Consider the following 20201-nt stretch of genomic DNA (forward strand, 5'->3'; position numbering starts at 1 on the left):
CCTCCTTCCCGCGCCCGGCCAAATGTCTGGCGTCGAGAGTGAGCCGCCGCAGACCGATGCCAACCCGGACCACGACTTACAATCAGAGCCTCTCTCCGAAGATGAGGCCGAGACTCCTGTGCCCGAACATGAAGTGGTATCCAATGACGCGATTGATCACGGAGAACCGTCAAGTCATGGAGTAACAATCACTGTCGAGGATGCGGATGCGGAAGATGGTTCACTGGTGGAGGACACAGGCGAGCTTGTCTCCGAAGCTGATACGTCAGGGATGAACGAGTCTCAGCAGGACACTGACAAGGGTGCTGAATCGGGGGAAGAGATGGGAGACGCTCCGCAGACTGATGCTGACAAGAATGCGCCAACGGATGCTGGGGATGACAATTTGACCAGGGTGGAGGAGCGCCCGAATCACCACCAGGATGAATCAGAGTCTAGAGAGATGCCAGCTGCAGCTGCGTCGGAGGGTCATCCAGATACGCCAGAACGAAGGCCTACTATGACAGCAACACGCCCTGCGCAGGTCAACTCTACCGTCTTCGTTGTCAATGCTCTAGAAACGATCGGAGCAGCCAAGGAAGTTCGCAGGAATAAGGAATTCACAGACGCTGTCCAGGCCGCTTTGTCGAACATCAAGAACTCGGAGCAGGCAGTCAATCCCGAAATCATATTCCGCCCATTGCAAATGGCAACCAAGTCGTTCAATATCCCGCTGCAGGTGACGGCGTTGGATTGTATTGGAAAGCTGATCAGCTATTCATATTTTGCGTTTCCAGCTGTTGCAACTAACCATGGCGGCTCAGCGGACACTCCACCTCTCATTGAAAGGGCCATTGAGGCAATCTGCGACTGCTTCGAAAATGAAGCCACTGCGGTGGAAATTCAGCAACAAATCATCAAGTCATTGCTCGCAGCTGTCTTAGACGACAAGATCGTGGTACATGGCGCGGGTCTTTTGAAAGCCGTTCGCCAAATTTACAACATCTTTATATATTCCAAGTCGAGTCAAAACCAGCAAGTTGCCCAAGGGTCATTGCTTCAGATGATTGCCACGGTCTTTGAAAGGGTCAGAGTTCGTCTAGATCTGAAGGAGGCACGCCTAAGAGAGTCCAATGAGGCGAAGGCGGACGAAGCGTTGTCTGCGGAGACATCCATGCTGGGCAACGGAGGCATGAACGGCATGAACGGACAGATGGATACCCCAGATCATGAGACTCCTCCTCCGCTCACAGACGGATTGTCTCCTGGCCAGGAGAAGCTGACCCTGCAAAGCTTCGAAAACAACAAGAACCTCGACGATGCCATCGTTGCAGACAGCGCTCCAACAACAGTCACTCGCGTCAGACGAGAGCGCAAAAACACACGCACTAGTTCAGCGCCAGTGTCTCGATCAAGCTTGCAAGAAGAACGCGATGAGGCAGAACTATCTCCGGAGGACGAAGACGATGTCTACATCAAAGATGCCTTCTTGGTGTTCCGTTCGCTATGCAAACTGAGTCAAAAGGTCTTGACTTACGATCAACAGCAGGATCTTCGGAGTCAAAACATGCGCTCCAAACTCTTGTCCTTACATTTGATTTATCATGTCATCAACAACTATACCACAGTCTTCACATCTTCGTTCTCGAATATTAAGAGTGGCAATAACGCTGAACCTACACCGTTCTTGCAAGTCGCCAAACCTCATTTGTGCCTCAGTCTTTCTAGGAATGCCGCGAGCTCGGTTCCACGGGTTTATGAAGTTTGTTGCGAGATATTCTGGCTTTCGCTGAAACATATGCGCGTTCTGCTGAAGAAGGAACTTGAAGTGTTCCTAAAAGAAGTCTATCTTGCTGTATTGGAACGGCGGAACGCACCCCTTTTTCAGAAACAAATGTTCATGGACGTTTTGGAAAGACTCTCGGGCGATCCTCGTGCTCTGGTCGAGATCTATCTCAATTACGACTGCGACCGGACGGCGCTGGACAATATGTACCAAGAAATCATTGAACACTTATCTCGGATCTGCAGCACACCTGTGGCAGTCACTGCTGTTCAGCAACACCAATACCAAGAACAACAATCAAAACCCTCGACCCCTGTCTCTGAATGGCATTCACGAGGCGCGTTGCTTCCTGGTCTGTCGACAGCAAGCTTGAGTCAGCCTCCGCCTCCTCCACCGCCCGTACCGATTGAGTATGCTCTGAAGCAGCAATCCTTGCGTTGTCTGGTTGAAATTCTCCACTCGCTCGATAATTGGTCCAGTCAAGGGAGCCCCGAACAGACTAATGGATCTCGATATCCGGCATCAAGAGGGTCATACGAGGACTCCAGGGAGTCGCTGGACTACAGCGAAAAACCACCTCCGTCACCTCGCGTACCAGGTTTAGGGAACGAGTCAGGAATCTCCACGCCAGTGGCAGAAGATGATCCAACCGAAGTCGAGAAAGTGAGAATGCGGAAGTCTGCTCTAAACGAAGCCATCCGACAATTCAACTTTAAGCCGAAACGAGGAATCAAAGCTCTCTTGGCTGAAGGGTTTATTCGCAGCGACAGCCCTCAGGACATTGCCAAGTTCTTATATGCAAATGACAGACTGGACAAAGCTATGCTCGGAGAATACCTCGGCGAAGGCGACGAGAAGAACGTTGCCATCATGCATGCTTTTGTGGACATGATGGACTTTAGCAAGAGGCGTTTTGTTGACGCCCTGAGGCAGTTCCTGCAAAGTTTTCGCTTGCCTGGAGAAGCGCAGAAGATCGATCGATTCATGCTCAAATTCGCTGAGCGGTATCTTAGTGGCAATCCCAACGCATTTGCGAACGCCGACACTGCCTATGTGCTGGCATATTCGGTCATCATGCTTAACACTGATCAACACAGTTCGAAGCTAAAAGGTGCTAGAATGACTGTAGAAGATTTCATCAAGAACAACAGGGGAATCAACGATGGCCAAGATTTGCCTGCGGACTATCTAGGCGGCATCTACGAGGAAATTTCCAACAATGAAATTGTCCTGGACTCTGAACGAGAACACGCTGCCGAGTTGGGCATTGCTTCTGTTACGAGTGCCGGGTTTGCCTCAAGGGCTGGTCAAGCTCTGGCCAATGTCGGCAGAGACCTGCAAAAAGAGAAATACACCCAGGCATCCGAAGAAATGGCAAACAAGACGGAACAGTTATACCGAAGTCTCATCAGGGCACAGAAGCGCTCCGCAGTCCGAGAGGCGCTGTCACGATTCATTCCGGCGACCTCGATCAAGCACGTTGGCCCCATGTTCAACGTGACATGGATGTCTTTCCTTTCGGCCTTTTCCAGTCAGATGCAGGACGCACAAAACCTCGATCTTATCAGGCAGTGCCTGGATGGCTTAAGGTTGGCTATCAGAATTGCCTGCAGGTTTGACCTGGAGACACCCAGAGTTGCATTTGTCACGGCGCTTGCCAAGTTCACGAACCTGGGTAATCTCAAGGAAATGATGGCCAAGAACTTGGAGGCGTTGAAGGTGCTCATTGAGGTTGCTCTGACAGAAGGCGATGTCTTGAAATCCTCCTGGCGGGAGATATTGATGTGCATCAGTCAGCTCGACAGATTGCAGCTTCTTTCGACCGGAATTGACGAAGGGGTCATCCCGGATGTTACGAGGGTCAACACTTCCACACCCTCAAGTACCCCGAGGGACGGCACCAGAAGCCGCCGATCGATGCAAGCTTCCAAACGACCGAGGCCGAGATCTGCGCATAGCTTTCGGCCAGAGGTTGCAGATGAGACTAAGTCCACAGACATGGTCCGAGGAGTAGACAGGATATTCACCAATACTGCCAAGCTATCCTCTGAGGCGATTGTCGACTTCGTCCAGGCATTGAGCGACGTCAGTTGGCAAGAGATTCAATCCTCCGGGAACAGTGAGTCTCCGCGCATGTACAGTCTCCAAAAGCTGGTGGAAATCAGCTATTACAACATGACGAGAGTCAGGATAGAATGGACCCGGATCTGGGAGGTGCTCGGAGAGCACTTCAACCAGGTTGGCTGTCACAACAATACCGCTGTGGTGTTCTTTGCCCTGGACTCGCTCCGCCAACTTTCAATGAGGTTCATGGAAATCGAAGAATTGCCGGGGTTCAAATTCCAAAAAGACTTCTTGAAGCCATTTGAGCACGTAATGGCGAATAGCACAGTTGTCACCGTCAAGGACATGGTCTTGAGATGCCTAATTCAGATGATCCAAGCCCGCGGAGACAACATCAGGTCGGGCTGGAAGACCATGTTCGGCGTCTTCTCAGTTGCTGCCAGAGAACAATATGAAGCGATTGTCAACATCGCCTTTGACTATACCAACCAGATCTACAATACCCGATTTGGCGTGGTTATCTCACAAGGCTCATTTCCCGACCTGGTTGTCTGTCTGACCGAGTTCTCCAAGAACCTCAAGTTCCAGAAGAAATCACTGCAAGCAATTGAATTGCTTAAGTCCACAGTACCAAAGATGTTGAAGACTCCAGAATGCCCCCTTTCGAGACGTCACGGCAAGATTCCCGAATCTGAGGAATCTGGCGTGGTGGCAGGTGTCAAGCAACCTACTTCGCAGACCGAAGAGGAACAGTTCTGGTACCCGGTCCTGATCGCTTACCAAGACGTGTTGATGACGGGAGAGGACCTTGAGGTACGATCCAGAGCTCTCACCTATCTTTTCGAGACTCTGATTAGATATGGTGGTGATTTCCCTCCTGAGTTCTGGGATGTCCTTTGGCGCCAATTACTGTACCCGATCTTCGTCGTCTTGCAGAGCAAGTCGGAGATGTCCAAGGCTCCCAATCACGAGGAACTGTCCGTGTGGTTGTCGACGACAATGATCCAAGCCCTTCGGAACATGATCACACTTTTCACGCACTACTTTGACTCGCTGGAGCATATGCTTGACCGCTTCTTGGATCTTCTCACATTGTGCATTTGTCAAGAAAACGACACCATAGCCCGCATTGGGAGCAATTGTCTCCAGCAACTGATCCTCCAGAACGTAACCAAATTCTCTCCTGAGCACTGGTCAAGAATTGTGACTGCATTCGTGGAGCTCTTCAATAGGACAACAGCTTATGAACTCTTCTCAGCGGCAGCAACAATGTCTGACGCTCGACCCTCTCCAGGCCATGATGGGTCCGAAGGTCTATCCATCTCCGGAACCACGATTGTCGAGACTCCAACCACAAATGGAGCACCTGCGTCCTTCCACAACGCAACTCCTTCCTTGGAGTCACAAGCAAGCTCGGCCGCCGCCGTTGCTGAAATCCCTGCAAGCCAGAGTACTCAGGAATTGGAGGACTATCGCCCGCATTCAGACATGCAAGCACCCGCACCGGTGGTGACGGCTGCACGCCGACGCTTCTTTAACAAGATCATTACAAACTGCGTTCTTCAGCTGCTTATGATAGAGACTGTGGCAGAACTCTTCTCCAACGACACAGTCTATGCCCAGATCCCCTCATCCGAGCTCCTCCGCCTGATGGCACTCCTGAAGAAGTCGTATCAATTCGCCAAAAAGTTCAACGGTGACAAAGAGCTCCGCATGGCTCTTTGGAGACAAGGTTTCATGCGACAACCGCCGAACTTGTTGAAGCAAGAATCCGGATCGGCCAATACATATGTGAGTATCCTGCTCAGGATGTATCATGATGAAGGGGAAGAGCGGAGGTCAAGCCGTGATCAAACGGAAGGCGCTCTGATTCCGTAAGTAACTCTGTTTTCTCGCCGAGTGTTTTTTGAGTGCTAATTCCACTGTTTTCCCAGTCTGTGCGCCGACATCATCCGCTCCTTCATTCTCCTCGACGAAGAAACCCAACAAAGAAATATCGTCGCATGGAGGCCCGTCGTCATTGACGTCCTGGAGGGCTACACCAACTTCCCCAAGGAGAGTTTCGAGAAGCACCTCGACACTTTTTACCCTCTTGCTGTCGGACTGTTGGAGAAGGAAATCGGTGCCGATCTGCGCAATTCACTATGGGGCATGTTCCGCCGCGTGGGCGAGGTCAAGTTTGGCATGCCTGAACTGGTGCTTGTGAGAGGGAGAGATGGCAGTGTGAGCTCGACGAGGAACGGCAGTGTCGGGGGCACCGCGCCGACCAGTCCGCCTTCGTCGAGTCGGGGATTCGAATTCTCACAGAGTGGTGGTAGGAGGGGGAGTCGGGTGAGTAGGACGGGGCCTGCGTAAAGAGACACAGAAGAAGGAGCAGGCGGATATATATATTCATGCTTGTGCCTGGGTATGCTTTTCCAAGATGTTTGCAGACTTGTGGTTCAAGATGACATTCACTGGCATGGCATTCCTGTATGATGGACACCATCGAGCTGTGCCGGACCTGACCTGACCAGCACCAAACCGAGTGGTCTCGGAGACCTCCCACCTGTGTATCAAAGGGAAAAATGGATGTGATTTTTGCTATCACGCATAGCGTTTATGATTGGCCAGTTCGATTGCCATTCACGTTATTCTCGTCCCCTTTTTCCGGTTGCTTATCCCTTTCCTCCTTTACTTTCCGTTCGTAGAGGAAAGGCGAATAAAGTGTAAAGGGGAGGAGAGAGAGAGGAGAGAAGTCATCACGACAACGCCGGCGACGCCGACGATGATGCGGTTCACGATGAAGACGACGGCGACGCCACAATCTTCCTCCTGAGCCAGCCGCAGAAACTCTCAAAGAGAACCGTGTCGTGGCCCTGGAGATGGCGCATGTGGATCCGCATGGTCGCCGGGGTGTCGGTCGCAGGATCAGGACGAGAATGCGAGGGAGAGGGAGAGGAAGAGGGCGAGGGCGTAACGGAGATGCGGGCGACGAGGGCCGGTTCAGATTCTTCCTCTGACGAGTCGGAGTCGGAGTCGTCGTCATCCTTCATATCCGTGTCTGCATCTGCAGGTGGTTTATTTCGCCTTGCCTTGTCGTCCGCGACGCGGTTCCGGTTCGTGTGGGATTCGAGATCATGGTCAGGGCCACCACGTTCACGCTCGGTGTTCTTTTTCTTCCTCCTCGCATTCCGACTCCACACGTCTCCGTCCCTAGACATGAACATCCCGACACTCCCCGTGCGCTCGACCTTCCATCGCACGCCGTCGCCGGTCAGGGACTGGATCTCCGCGCCGATCCGATCTAGTAGCACGTTCTGCTGCACGCCATCTCTTCCGCCTCGGGGGCCACGCAACTCATCGGCCATGAGGTTCTGGAGGTCAAACTCCACCTCCGTAATCGCAGGCAACACCTTTTTCTCGACACCGCTCCCACTCCCCAGCGACCGCGCCACGTCGTTGGCCGGTCTCAACCCCATCCAGCTCCAAGCGACGCACCACCGCCGCGTCCTCTGGCCCTGGACGAACTCTGCCACCGCATAGTTATTACACCTGCTCTCCCTGAGTCGCTCCACGACAAGCCCCACGCTCGACAGCTTGCCCAGCATGGCGCTGAACCATTGGATTTTTGACCTGTTCACGGGCAGGCGTGATTCGGCGACGAGTTTCGACACGAAGCCGACTTCGCCGCCGGGCGTGATCATTTCCACCGCGGCGCCCGTGCAGCTGGAGTTTGGAGGGCGGGATTTTTGTCGCGCGGACTCGAGCAGGGATTGTGGAGAGGAGTAGAATGGTGGGTTGGTGATGAGGATGTCGATCCTGGATAAGAGAACAGTCAGGAGTGGACACTCAGCAAATGTCAAGCGACTAGGTAACTCATCTTCCTCTTCACCTTGGAAAGAATGAAGGGAGGGTCTACCACGTACCGATCAAATCTCTCAAGCTGTTCCGTAGGGATCAGCCGGTCTCCTTTGTCGTCCGTATCGATCAATTTAATTCTTGACTGCAACTTGTTGGCGAGGATATTTCTCTGCGCGTACTCGCGGTTCTTTTCGTCGATCTCTGTCGCCAGGAAGCGCCATTGAGGCCGTTGCCGGCAAGCAAGGAGCGGGTAGATTGCAGATGCGCCTGTGCCACTTTTTCCAAGATGCGCGCAGGGAAAGGATTAGCCCCGAACGGATGCCCTGATTCAAGTCATGAAAGAGATAGACCGAGACCAAAGTCACTGAAGGAAAGTGTTTAATGAAAGGCAGAACAGGAAATGGGGAAAACAAACGTACATATCGAGTCCAATCACCTGCCTGTCGGGATCGAAACCTTGGTGGAACGATGGAGAGGTGCTGTCCAGCAGACGCTGGATGAAGAGAATGTAGTTGAACCGGTTCGGGACCTGTATACGCATTAACACCATGGACGGGTTGATCGTAAAACGCTGGGAGGCCGCCATTTTCGCTCTAAAGAACAGGGCCATTGACGTACAGGCGGACACAACCTATCCTCGGGCAGGCCGACGGTGAGATCGAAGTCTCGATGAAGGAGGCATTTAGTCAATTGTCTAGAGGGACGACGACCGAGGTTAGAAGGAGGAAGGAAGACAGAGCAATAGGTGGCCCCCTAGTGGCACCTGAAATGGCTCCAGTCGATTCAAAACATACCTGACGCTTTCTGGGTCGGAGAAGTCGAGCTGGCGGTTGGGTTTTAGCCTTGACGTCAAGGGCGTTAGCTAGGCATTCATTCCCTTGTCCTTTCATTTCCAGATCGCTTGACTTGACTGCCGGTGGCGGGGTGAGACAATGACGGCGGAGATACACCCGTTCTCCTATCCCCCTTGCTCGGGATGTGAACCTGGATCTGAACCTCACCTTTTCGCGAAGTCGGGATATTGAAGTGCCAGCGTGGTGAAATCCACATCGTTCTCGTAGATGTTGTCGGGGGCCGGCATTTTTTGGCTTTGTGGGTGATGTCTGGTGTGATGTTTTCTGGTTTGCAGCAGATCGCGACCTACCCCTCCACAGAGAGAGAGTCAAGAATGCTTGGGTGTTATATCAAAATCACGATCAGAAGGTGCATGTGGTTCATCTGAGCCAGATAGGCCAAACACAAGAGGTTTTCGCTGTTGTAACGCATTTTGGTGCGGTTGGCACAAGGCTGTACGCTGTTATCTATCCTGCAGCCTTGCAGGTCGCCAAGGAGAATGAGTAGCGCCTGTGGTGGTTGCAACGCTTGAGTTTAGGCGGAGGTGGATCAGTTGTAACGAGCGCTATATCTGAACAGTTCTAGCACAGAGACAAACCCTTATCAACCAAGCAGCTCAACTTTAGTTCGTGAAAAGAGAAACTGACCCTTGCGGGCTGATTTTCCTCTGGCCAGTTGTACTACGAATTTCTATGAGTTCAGTCCCGGAAAATTTTGGGATCATGCGGTGTGTGGTGCGCCGTCTTATAGTGCGCATGTTTCGAAGCCTGTGTGGTCCTTTTGCCCACTAACCCCAGGGGTGTTGGTTTTGACGTGGCAGGACTTGGAATTCGAAGTGTGGACTCGGACTCGGACTGTTTCGCCCTTGTCGAGGTAAGAAGGCCCTGGTGTGATAGGAATTTGGAAAGAATCATTCTTTGGACCGGACCCTACCCCTGGGGAGCGCAGCTTCCCTCCTAGGTCGCATTTGAATCGTGCATAAATGGTTATGTCATACGGGAGTTCTCGATGCTTGTGTATATCAATGACCAGTGTATCTAGGCAATACGGCCTCGTTTTGACATTGACTCTTCAGGGTTCCTTCATATCCTGGAGCCTCCTCATTATAGATCTTTTATCATCGCGTACGGCCTTTCGTAGAAGTCTCAGCATCCGTTCCTCCCCCGTTCGAATTAGCACAGTCCCCTTGGTGCCCCTGGTTAAGTCACCACTGTCACTATCGCTGTCTCTGCCACGGTTTTTGTCGCTGTCTTTGTCACAAGAACTTGGGAAAACGGAATTCATGGGTCTATCCGGAAGAGCGCCATTCAATTCACCTGTTTCTACTCGAAAGGTCTCCAGAGCGTTGGACGATACATTTGATCCCCTGTCGGGTCGTCGGCTTGAAGACGGTTGGTCCGAATCGCTAGAGTGGACTGTTGATGCTCCTCGTTCGCTGCGATTCTCACGAAACTTCCGTATGGCAGATGATCCAGCAGGCTCCCATTCACCTTCGCTGTCCTCCTCGAGGGGAGGCCTTTTAATGCGCCTTCTGAGCAAACCCCCAACGGCGACAATATGTGATCGGCCGGAACGGGCAACCGCAGTGCCAACCCATGTGTCTGGCAAACTCCGTTTTATTGATTGAGTAGTGCTGGGTGCCACAAACAGTCCACGGGCGAATGACCCAGGCATCTGCCTTTGCCTTCGCACACGAACTGTGCGAATAGTACGTAGGGTCACGACCAAGCCTATCAGCGCAAGACCCGTAAAGACTGCAAGATAAGCCTTCTCCCAACTACTGCCAGATCGCGTCAGAGATATCTTGGGCGTTCTCTCAGCAGCAGCAGAATTGAGCCATCGTTTGGAAGTTAGGTTGTGAAATCTCATGAATGGCGGTGGTGACATTGACTTAGATAGGGCGTCGCGGCAAGATTGACTTAGAAAGCCGAGGGTGCTCTTGAAACTTATCAATAAATTCCAACTAAGATAGACTCAGGGGTCTTACGCACGTTTTGACTTCGACAATCATCGCGGAAATCTTTGACGGACGTCCAAAGAGTAACTGATAGGGCAATGTAGGTAGCGATGAGTCCGGAGACGCCAAGGGCAGCCTGAGCGAGTCGTATCAGCCAAAATCTGAGCCTGCGCAGTACGGATTGGGGTTGCGATGGGCCTGCGACGAGAGATCCCTGGTGCAAGCCCCCAGACTGGTGCTGTGCATTTGGCGAACCGGTTTGAGTAGTCAAGTTTGTCGGGTGTTGCGCTGCGATACCGGTACTGGCGGGTTGCGGGGTTGTACCTGCTGGCGAGGCTGGGGCTGACAACCTGACGACATTAGTAGTACCTGCTGGTGCGGTTGTGGTCAATGAACCAGCAACAGGAACAAGGGGAATCGAAATTGTCGTTGTCGACATCTTCAGTACAGTGAATCGGAAACTATTTACTGACTGATTCAAGAGTTGCTGGGGACATTCACGGTCTGTAGAGGTTGGGCAGCCAACATTTACTGCGCCACAGATTGCCGGGCAATGAGTGGTCACTCACGGTAGCGACTTCGACGCCTCTTCTCTTCTTTACACTTGCGTTGACCCCTACCTTTAGACACTGATTTTGGACACAAATTACCTAGGTACGTCTCTGACACTGTCTGTGCAGTCCAGGTAGTACGAGTAAGTAAGAAATACTTATTCCTAGCGCGCGGAACCTAGCTAGCGTTTCCTCGGCAAGCTCTACTCGCTGAGAAATATAAGAGTGTTAGATTCGTCTCTCCAAGTACCTTTCGCGATCAATCTTAAAATCGCTTGATCGCTACTAATGCGAACCTATCTACCGGCACAGCTTTCAGACATATAGGAACCCGCGGCAGTAGGAGATATCCAGTCAGTGCAGAACAACAGCCTGTTGGATCTCGGTGACGCCCTCCATAGAGATCCGATAATTCTTCCTCTTGGTCCTATCCCACCGCATGACCGCAACCAGCTCGTTGCGTTCCAATATGACGTGGACAGCGAGCCCCTCTCTGGTGTCCAAAAGTTCCGGGTTCAGGGAGAACCAGATTCTGGAGCGGTCAAACTCGGTCAGGATCTCCAGCTCGGGGAGGAGGAAGCAGTCGAGATGTGCGTCGGGATGGCTGCCAAACGTGTCTCTGATCAGGTCGTGGAGGCGGGTTTGAAGGGTCTGCAGGGTCTTGTGGTTGACGGGCCGTCTGATGACGGGACTGAGACTGTCGTAGAGGTCCTTCCAGCCGTGGTCGCGGGCAATGTCCACGGCGTGCTGTGTTCGCTCGAATCCTTTGTCGCTCGCTCCGTTCGAACGAGACCTACATAGGAAAAAGGGAGCTTAGCTAGTCCTCGAGAGCTGAATGACTCGTCACTACTCACGCCAGGCTCCCTCTTTCAAAAGAGACTCGACGGCCGCTTTGTCACCGTGCCATGCGGCTTGATGGAGCGGCCGGAACCCACTCGTGATCTTGTGTTTCTCGGTCTCTTTGTCTAAGAAAAGTCGTCAATATCAGCCCCCTCGACCTTACCAAAGTACATGGGAATCTTGACACTTAACATATCGGAGTGCAATTGATCCAATTCTGCCTATACTCCCTGCGCGCTTTGCCCAGCAACTCCATGACCCCGCGCCAATTGCCCGCCCAAGCGCATTCAGCCAGCAGGTGCCGGTCTCGAAAGTAGCCCGGGCTGGTGAGATCCTGGCCCGGCTTGCACCGGTACTGACCGTACCAAGCGATCCCCTCGGCCTTGTAAGGGGAATAGACGCCGTTATCGTCGAATCGAGATGATGCTGGGTGGTGATTGTTGTCTGCTGGAGAATTGTTCAACTTGAGCGCCATGGACATGACCAAGCCCAGAATCTTGGAGACTTGTTCGGAACTCTGGGAGAGCTGGTTGTGGTGCTCGAAGAGGTACTCGCTGCAGCTGTCAGTGCCCGACTCGAGCAGAAGAGATGCTTTCGTTACTTGACGAGCCGCTTCGAGATCCATTCCGTCTGTTCCTGCAATTTCCTCACCTTGTCCTCCACGACGTCCTTCTTCCTCAGCCACCACCATCTATCTGCGAGCTTCATCTTCTCTCCACCACCACCACCACCACCTCCAGCTCCGTCAACCTTGTTGCCGCCATTGCCACTGGTGCCACCAGCCTTCCTCCCCGCCGTGAGATCATCCAAATCCCTCAACAGATCCCTCCACTCGCTCGAACTCACTTGCCTGTCCAGCACGGCCTGCTGCTCGCGCGGCAGCGCCCGCTGGAAAATCAACAGCCGGTCCAGAAGCGACCGGAGCCTCTCCGTCTGGTCGATCACCCGCGTCAGACCCTCGGGCGCGTCGTGCATGGTCTGCCCGGCCTCGATGAGCCGCTTGACTATCGCGCTCGTGATCTCGAGCGCGGAAATGACTGTGCCGGGATCCATATTTTTGCGCAAGTTGGTTTACGTTTCACCCGTTACCATCAAAAGCCTGAAACAAGCTACCTAGGTATATATTTTTCAACGTCCTGGTGGCGAGACAGGCGCCATGATGAGTCCAAACGAAGCTGATGTTCTTGTATAGAATGGAGAAGCTTGGTGTTGGAGAGTTACTGCATGAGACGTTGGCCCTGGTGCAGACCCTGCGGGGCACCGACCTATAAGCACATACGAAGTAGTCAGGTACAAACAAATCTTGTTGTATATGCCATATGGCAGCGTGACAGTGAAATGCCGCGCCCACTTTGATGTAACCATTACAGTGTATGTCAAAAATAGATCAAGCAGTCTTTGCAATTGCCAGCAAAGCTCCTCGAAACGACAGAATCAAAAAGTGCTTGTTTGTTATCGAAACGATTGTATTTGTATCTGAACAAGGACATGAACCTTTCCAACTCAGTGCATGCACCTGACATGCACCGGCCCAAACATCATCGCCATGGGTATAAAGCCAAGTCGACTGAACTCATGGAAACGGAAATTCGAAGGGATAAGCCAACTGAAATCCCCAGCGCCGTCAATGGCCAACCAACAATAATCGTAACTCGTGTCATCCCGTGTTCCCAAGTGTGACCCCCCTGAACCCGAAGCACTGTACATATGCAGACCCAATGCCGCGTGCCACGACACATCCCCCAGCACTACCGAGATTCTGTGCATTCGTATCTTCCCACGACTCCCTACTTCTTCAATACAGCTTCATACAAGCTCACTGCAGCTCCGAGGCCTGAACTGACCAACACTGCAAAGTAGCCGCCAGGAATGCTTTCATTGACAGTCGCAATGGTAAAGTTGGTGTAAAGACCACCCAGAGAGTAGTGGTAGGCGTACACCAGGTACACAATCAATCCTTTTGCGAGACTGAAAATGAAGGGGTCGAATTGCATCTGCGCATTCGCCTGGAGGGCAGCTCGGCGCGTCGAATAGCTGTGGCTGGGATGAGCTTTCAGCGGCAGATTGATGAAGTACGAGATGGTGGCTGGTAGAATCAGCGAGGTCAGAGTCCACAGTGAGAAGGGCGACCAGAACTTGGAATCCAGCAACAGAAACAAGTCTGGCAGCAGGATGGGCGTCTTGGTCGACTTGATGTACGGGATGGCCGGGATTTCAGTTAACGGCTTGTTGGGTAAGATTTGCGCGCGGAGCCCATACGCCTCCAGGAGGATGGCGAGCACGATGACCGTCATAGGCGACGATAGAATATCGCGCGAAGCATCGGCAAATTCGTGGACCTGAGTTTGCTCATAGGCATGGGAGATGGAGGTTCGAATGCGACGCGTCTGTTGATCAATGGCGTCCGTGACGACGGCCGGCGAGGGCGGTATGGGAATCTGCGAAGCTAGAATCGAAGTCCGACGTGCCACCTCTTTGGCCGGGGTTTTGATAAGGGCATTGACGGTTTGTTGTGGCTCCTCCCTGTTGTGGACTATTATCAGCGAAGGCACAAACGGAACAGCCTGAGACGCGGTACGTACACTTCCTGAGTAGTCGAGGTTGTCTTCCGTCTCGGCTTCTTTGCAGGCGCAGCATCGTCGTCGGTCTTGACATTCTCCGAGACCTTCTCAGCGGTCGCTCTCTTGGTGGGCGATCGCGAGCTGCTCGCCAGCCGCTTGTAGTATTCACTCAACGAGGGATCCTTGCCATATGTTGTCGAGTTGGAGCGCAAGTGTTCGTCAAGGGCGACTTCGAGCTCGGCTTTCTTCAAATGAGCAAAGCTGCGGTCGCATACCGGTCAGCACGCATGCGCCATGTTATGCGACTCAAAAAATGACGCGTTGGAAGCAGACGCGAGGGCAGAAACGTACTCGGGCAGTTTACTGGTCTCGGCGAACTCGGTAAGCTCGCTCTTGCGCAGTTTCTGGAGATATGGTAAACCTGACATGATGGCGGAAAGCGCACAGTATCACACGATTGCGCGCTCGATTGGTCTTGATTTGCGCGATGCGAATATGTGTGTGAGATGGTTGCAGATGGAAGGAATGCGACGGCAAGATCAATGGATGGTGTGAGGGCGTGCGATGATGGAGGAGGCTGGGGGGGAAGACGGACGTTGGACGGGCAGCCAGAACAAAAGCGGGTAAAAATCCAGTGGCTGGGGAGGGAGAGCAGCCTCAGTCTCCCAAGTATGTAAACAACCCAAACAACCAGCTCCCGATACGGCGTTAGTGTCTGGCCATGGACACCAATTTGGGGATGGAGGATGTGATTGGATGTGGTGTCGATGCTGTTGTCGCGCGAGGAGCTGTGGTTCTGTGGTTCTGACCTTCTGACTCGGTAGTTGTTTGTTTGGACGCGTTACTGTCGAAAGGAACGATTAAGTTGGACAGCCACAGCAGGCAAACAGATGCCACAATCTACGGCTTGAATGAAGGATATCGCCCTCCAACTGCGACTGTAGCCTGTAGCCTGCAGCCTGGAGGGACGTGTCCCGAATGACGTATTGGTTGGAGAAGCTTCGCAAGAGAATCCCCACCACGGCCCTCCTAAGAACTGTCCCGGGTAGCAACGGGTGTCCCTAGATGGCCTTAGGTTAGTCATGGGGAATGTTTAGGGCACCTTGACAGCCCTATTGCTCTACCTGGGCAGCTGAGTGCCAGGCATCCTACCTACCTAGGTACCTACCTAGCACCTAGATACCTAGCGAGTAGTACCTAGGCCTTTGTTTTTCAGACCCTGTGACGCAGCCTCGCCCCTCTCTACTAGGTACTGAGTTGCTCTACCTTAGCTCATCATCGCCATATCTGCCTCGCTGCTTATTTCACAAAACTCTCACTCCTGGTGCTCCGTCCCTGTTGCATTACCCACCATCCGGTATGAGCATTTTATTCCACATAGCCAACCCAACACTGCCAGTGCCTAGACTGCTCCAAAGGCAAATTACGAATGCTATGAGGCTCCCAGAAAGGTCTCGTATGTGTGTTAGCTGTACTGAGTACTTTCTCTTGCCAAGCATCTCGTCAAGTCAGCTGCCCGACAGAGCCGCTCAGTTCGCCATCCCCTCCATTTCCCTTATTACCATCATGGTCATGGACTCTGTGGCATGACAACCATTCCAGTAATCATTCCATCATAGAAGTACATCCTTTCTACTAATATCGTTCCCCTTCTTTTGCCGCCTCCGAGGTTTCTCTCTTGCATGAGATGGCTCCTCCAGACCTAAACTCTCTTCCTCCCTCCAGATCGACGTCTTCCTCACCCATGCAGCCCCGCTCCATGCAGACTACCAACATCCCTCCAAACCGCCAACAAACTCCCTCTCCTCGCAGTTCCTCCCTATCTCTCGCTGCTGCCGCCGTCACCAATGCCGCAAATGAGTCCAGAAGATCTTCTTTGAGCAACAGAGGATCTCCTCGCTTGGGTCGGATGCCTAGTGACCGCCGCCGCTCGCAAGTTGCCATAAATCTCAACCTGAATGACCCTTCTATTCCCAGTCCTGGCGAACTGTCCAGCAGCGACCCGAGAATTGGGTTTGGTCACAGCTACGCCTCGGCCAGTCCGCCAACGATCGGCGGGAGGTCTGCCATAGCCACAGGTGATCCGCACCATCAACGTCAACCGAGTCTCGGGGAAATCCATAATGAGCTGGAACAGGAGCAAGAGGCACAAGTGAACCGAATGCTGCAGATGATCCGGGAACAACAGCTGCAACTTGACGCTCTCCGAAACAGTCAAGGCCAGAACGGCCATCATTCCCGACATTCCTCACAGCCCAACTCGGCCCTGCCAGGTAACAGTACCGCCGTGGTCGACGATGAAACACCCGCCTCCGAACGCTCGATAACCTTCCCATCAGTCCACCCCGCAGTGCCCACGGTCCCCACGCTCACAAGACGCATCTCGCGCGGGCCGTCGAGCGCAAGCCGGTCGCCAGCCCTGAGACCACTGCATGGCCAGCAGGAATCAAGCATTGGCAATACCACAAGTGGTGAATGGCCCCCATCGCCTCTCGAGTCAATGAGCACAGCACGGAGAAACAGTTTCCGCGACGAGACCGCCTTCTACCAGGCCGAGACCGCCAACTTGACTCGCGAGAACCAGATGCTGAGAATGCGCATTCGCGATCTGGAAAAGCAGATTAGTGAACTGACTGCGTCTCCCGCAAACACGCCCGCCACCCCTTCGAATCTGGTCAGCAGCAGCAGTATACCAGGGACGGCTGCTCTGGAAGAGGCTTCTGCTGCCGCCGAGGTGGCAAGGGTTACCGTCGAGCCGGACAAGGCCTGAACATTCGGTGTGGCAAGTCGATGACGGGACGATTCAACCGGCTACGCACGACGTATGACAACAGCTGTGCACGAGGAGTCCAATCATTGAGCAAAATCATTTATTTCCTTCCCTTGGGATTTTCAAATGGAGGAATCGGGACTAGGAAAAAGACGTTGCTGGGCATGGTACCGAGTACGGCTCAAAAAGGGTTGTCGGAAACAGCCTCGGATGGTGGTTCAGGCGTATTAATTCTCGAGGTACGGTTGTCACAGGAAAGGGCTATATATTTTGGTTTCAACATGGGTCATCCAACGGCGTTCCAGGGGGGGTGGTCACGGGGTGGTGGCATTACCGCTCACTCACTTTGACGAGAAATTCCCATTCACTATTGTTATTACTAGCCTTCACCCTGTTTGTTGTACTCGTACTCGAGACTTTTTCTTTTCACCATGAATGAAACTTGGGTCGATGAAGGAAAACCCTTTTTTTTTTTTTTTTTAAAGCTGTGCCACTGAAATACCGACGCCGAATTTCCGATTGTGCGGGAGGGTCTAGGTCCAAATAGCGAATATTTAAAAAAATTGAATCCTCGAAAGCCTCCCTTCCCATTTTCAATTCTAGATTCTTTTTTAATTTCCAAGTGTCAATCCGTCTGTCTATAGTCATGCCAAGGCTTGTGAAATGGTACGATGTCACATACATCCCAGAGCTTCAGCAGATAGGAGTAGCTTGGGCGGGGAAAGGAAAAAGCATGTGTCTATAGAAATGTCCCTCCAGAGTGAACGTGTAATGTAGATAAAAGACTTTCGCAGGGTGTATCGGTCAGGCCACTCTTTCATGGTCCGATCTCCTACTTACCTTTCCTTCTTTGCCTTTAGCTTTGTGCACCTCGTTCTCGTGCCAGATGCTCCACAAACAGCACAGCACACCAAGCAGCGAGGCACCAAACGTCACCCAGTACGCGGATTTGTAACATTCCTTCCCGACAAGACACTCCATATGTCCTTCTTCTTCATTCCGGACCGAATGCGCGTCGTAGATCTTGCCGTATAAGATATTGAAGACGTTGCCGGAGATGACAGGCGCGAGGGTCATGGTCCCCCAATTCTGCGAGAGGCCATGCACACCGAAACAATGCGCGACAAGGCTCGGGTACACTCCAAACAACATCCCATAAGCCAGACCCGTGAAGCCTGACACTAAGATGAGATAATGGGGGTCTGCCACGGCCGTGGCGACCACTTGTGCCAGACAAAACGTCAGGGCGGACGCAAACAGGCACCAAAACCGAGACCGGTTAAGTTTCGCCACGAGAATATCGGAACCGATGCCTGACAGGAGGCGGCCACTGAAGCTGCAGAAGGAAAGAATAGAGACATGCATCGCTTGACGGCTTTCGATGAAGGATGACGAGACGGAAGGGTCGTAGTGTTTCCAAAGCGCTTGAGCATCGTTGCCGATGTTGCTAAAGACACGACATATTAACACTGGCCGCCATTCAAGCCAAGGTCGAGTTCTCAGCACTTACTTGATCGTCATGAGACCGATACCCGTCAGCAGACCAAGCATCAAAAACAACTGCCAAAACTCGGCATGGGGTAAGAGAGCGAAGCCTCGTATGTCTAAATGTGGAGATTCATGGTTCCTGTCAGACTCGAGGTGCTTTGAACTTTCAAGGTCTTCGGCGTCTTGCTCTTGACTGGAAGTTCTGGAGAGCAAGGAAGACTCCTCGTTCCCATTGATGGCTTCGTGGTCAGGGGACTGATCGACGCCGCGGATTGAGGACTGAGCCTTGGGGTTTCGTATGTGGGGCGCACCTGGTTCTTCGGAATGACGACTTCCTGGCGATCTGGTTCGGTGGAGAACCTGTTGTTCGTGCTGAGGGAGGTGATGGTAGGTGTGAGGAAGTATGACGCGCATGAAAGGAAAGCAGATTAAAGGCATAAGAACCGTCCCCGTAGCCAGAAGGATGAGAAAGTTATATGTCCCGCCGGGAAGTAATTGAGCGATAGCTGCGAAGAACAAAGCACTCAGCCCAAAAGCTGCGAGGGGGAAGGCTGTTGCAGTGCCTCGAGATTCGGGATAGTTTAGGGCGGCTGCTCAGAGTCAGCTTATAATTCGGAGCGTCCACGAATTTTGGGGTTCAGGTATTACCAGCTTTGATGGATGCAGTGAAGGCCGAACAGCTTCCGGCGCCGGTAAAGAACGAGAAGACACAGATCAAGGCCACGCTATAGTGTCCTGGGCCAGCGTCGTATGCTAGATGATTGTCAGACAGGTCTCTCGTTACCGCATTCTGACACGGAGAACTCCGGGCGAGGTACCTTTGGCAATGGGATAGTAACCGGCAGCAAACAATACAATGCCCAAAGCGATTCCCCATCGTGGTCCTTTTGCATCGACCATCATACCGGAAGGAATGCCAAACGCATACATCCCAAGGTTGCCTACGGTTCCCTGCAAAACCCCCGAAGATCAGTCAACGTTCCCGCTCTTGGACACATGTTTGTAGGAGGCATTGCGTACGATAAGATTGCTGTCCGTGGCAGTCAACTTGAGGCGGGAGGCGAAACTAGGACCCCAAATGGAGTAGCCATACTAGGATTGTGGTCAGTAGTCGTCTCATGGTTGGGGAGGGAATCTGCGCACGTTGGAGCCGCAAGCCAACGCAGTGATGGTACATGCAATCACGGTTATGATGCGGGCCTTGTTGTGGTCTGAAGGACGAATCATGGTGGGAAGCTCTGGTGGGAGACCACAATGGTCACCCCGTCATAATCGATATAAAGATGGTTTCTCACTCTCCAGGATCCCAGGAGGTGAGAAGTGAGGGATGAGAAGTGAGGGAGTGAGGGAGTGAGGGAGCACAGATAAACGAGGGCCGACGTTGGGACCCAGCGAGCCAGAAAGTCGTCAATCGGCAATAATTCTTTGAGTACGAGCCAATGGGAAGAATGCATCGCCCGGCTAACCTGCCCTTGGAGGTGCCGCTTTCCCGGCCGGCACTGACCTCACTTTCGCTCTCTCTGCCACC

General features: G+C 52.7%; 7 protein-coding genes across 7 annotated transcripts; 2 read left to right on the forward strand and 5 right to left on the reverse strand.

Moving 5' to 3' along the window:
- Positions 1-22: 22 nt before the first annotated feature.
- Z520_06415 (uncharacterized protein) lies at positions 23-6184 on the forward strand (the record flags this gene model as incomplete). The annotated part of the gene is made up of 2 exons (XM_016776915.1): positions 23-5703; positions 5764-6184. 2 exons carry the CDS (start codon positions 23-25, stop codon positions 6182-6184), a joined length of 6102 nt encoding a protein of 2033 aa, XP_016631760.1.
- A 422-nt stretch (positions 6185-6606) lies between these two features.
- On the reverse strand, positions 6607-8753 carry Z520_06416 (uncharacterized protein; the record flags this gene model as incomplete). The annotated part of the gene is made up of 6 exons (XM_016776916.1): positions 6607-7630; positions 7738-7947; positions 8092-8201; positions 8291-8366; positions 8467-8514; positions 8674-8753. 6 exons carry the CDS (start codon positions 8751-8753, stop codon positions 6607-6609), a joined length of 1548 nt encoding a protein of 515 aa, XP_016631761.1.
- A 2615-nt stretch (positions 8754-11368) lies between these two features.
- Z520_06417 (uncharacterized protein) lies at positions 11369-12335 on the reverse strand (the record flags this gene model as incomplete). The annotated part of the gene is made up of 3 exons (XM_016776917.1): positions 11369-11807; positions 11865-11979; positions 12047-12335. 3 exons carry the CDS (start codon positions 12333-12335, stop codon positions 11369-11371), a joined length of 843 nt encoding a protein of 280 aa, XP_016631762.1.
- Positions 12336-12451: 116 nt separating this feature from the next.
- Z520_06418 (uncharacterized protein) lies at positions 12452-12907 on the reverse strand (the record flags this gene model as incomplete). The annotated part of the gene is made up of 1 exon (XM_016776918.1): positions 12452-12907. One exon carries the CDS (start codon positions 12905-12907, stop codon positions 12452-12454), a length of 456 nt encoding a protein of 151 aa, XP_016631763.1.
- A 734-nt stretch (positions 12908-13641) lies between these two features.
- Positions 13642-14843, reverse strand: Z520_06419 (uncharacterized protein; the record flags this gene model as incomplete). Its single annotated transcript, XM_016776919.1, has 3 exons — positions 13642-14377; positions 14437-14676; positions 14767-14843. The coding sequence occupies 3 exons, from the start codon at positions 14841-14843 to the stop codon at positions 13642-13644; spliced, it is 1053 nt and encodes a 350-aa protein (XP_016631764.1).
- Positions 14844-16102: 1259 nt separating this feature from the next.
- On the forward strand, positions 16103-17185 carry Z520_06420 (uncharacterized protein; the record flags this gene model as incomplete). Its single annotated transcript, XM_016776920.1, has 1 exon — positions 16103-17185. One exon carries the CDS (start codon positions 16103-16105, stop codon positions 17183-17185), a length of 1083 nt encoding a protein of 360 aa, XP_016631765.1.
- An 804-nt stretch (positions 17186-17989) lies between these two features.
- Z520_06421 (uncharacterized protein) lies at positions 17990-19900 on the reverse strand (the record flags this gene model as incomplete). Its single annotated transcript, XM_016776921.1, has 6 exons — positions 17990-18632; positions 18696-19263; positions 19322-19426; positions 19492-19624; positions 19694-19765; positions 19817-19900. 6 exons carry the CDS (start codon positions 19898-19900, stop codon positions 17990-17992), a joined length of 1605 nt encoding a protein of 534 aa, XP_016631766.1.
- Positions 19901-20201: the final 301 nt, after the last annotated feature.

Source organism: Fonsecaea multimorphosa (genome assembly GCF_000836435.1).
Source record: "Fonsecaea multimorphosa CBS 102226 unplaced genomic scaffold supercont1.12, whole genome shotgun sequence".
NCBI classification, from domain to species: Eukaryota; Fungi; Ascomycota; class Eurotiomycetes; order Chaetothyriales; family Herpotrichiellaceae; genus Fonsecaea; species Fonsecaea multimorphosa.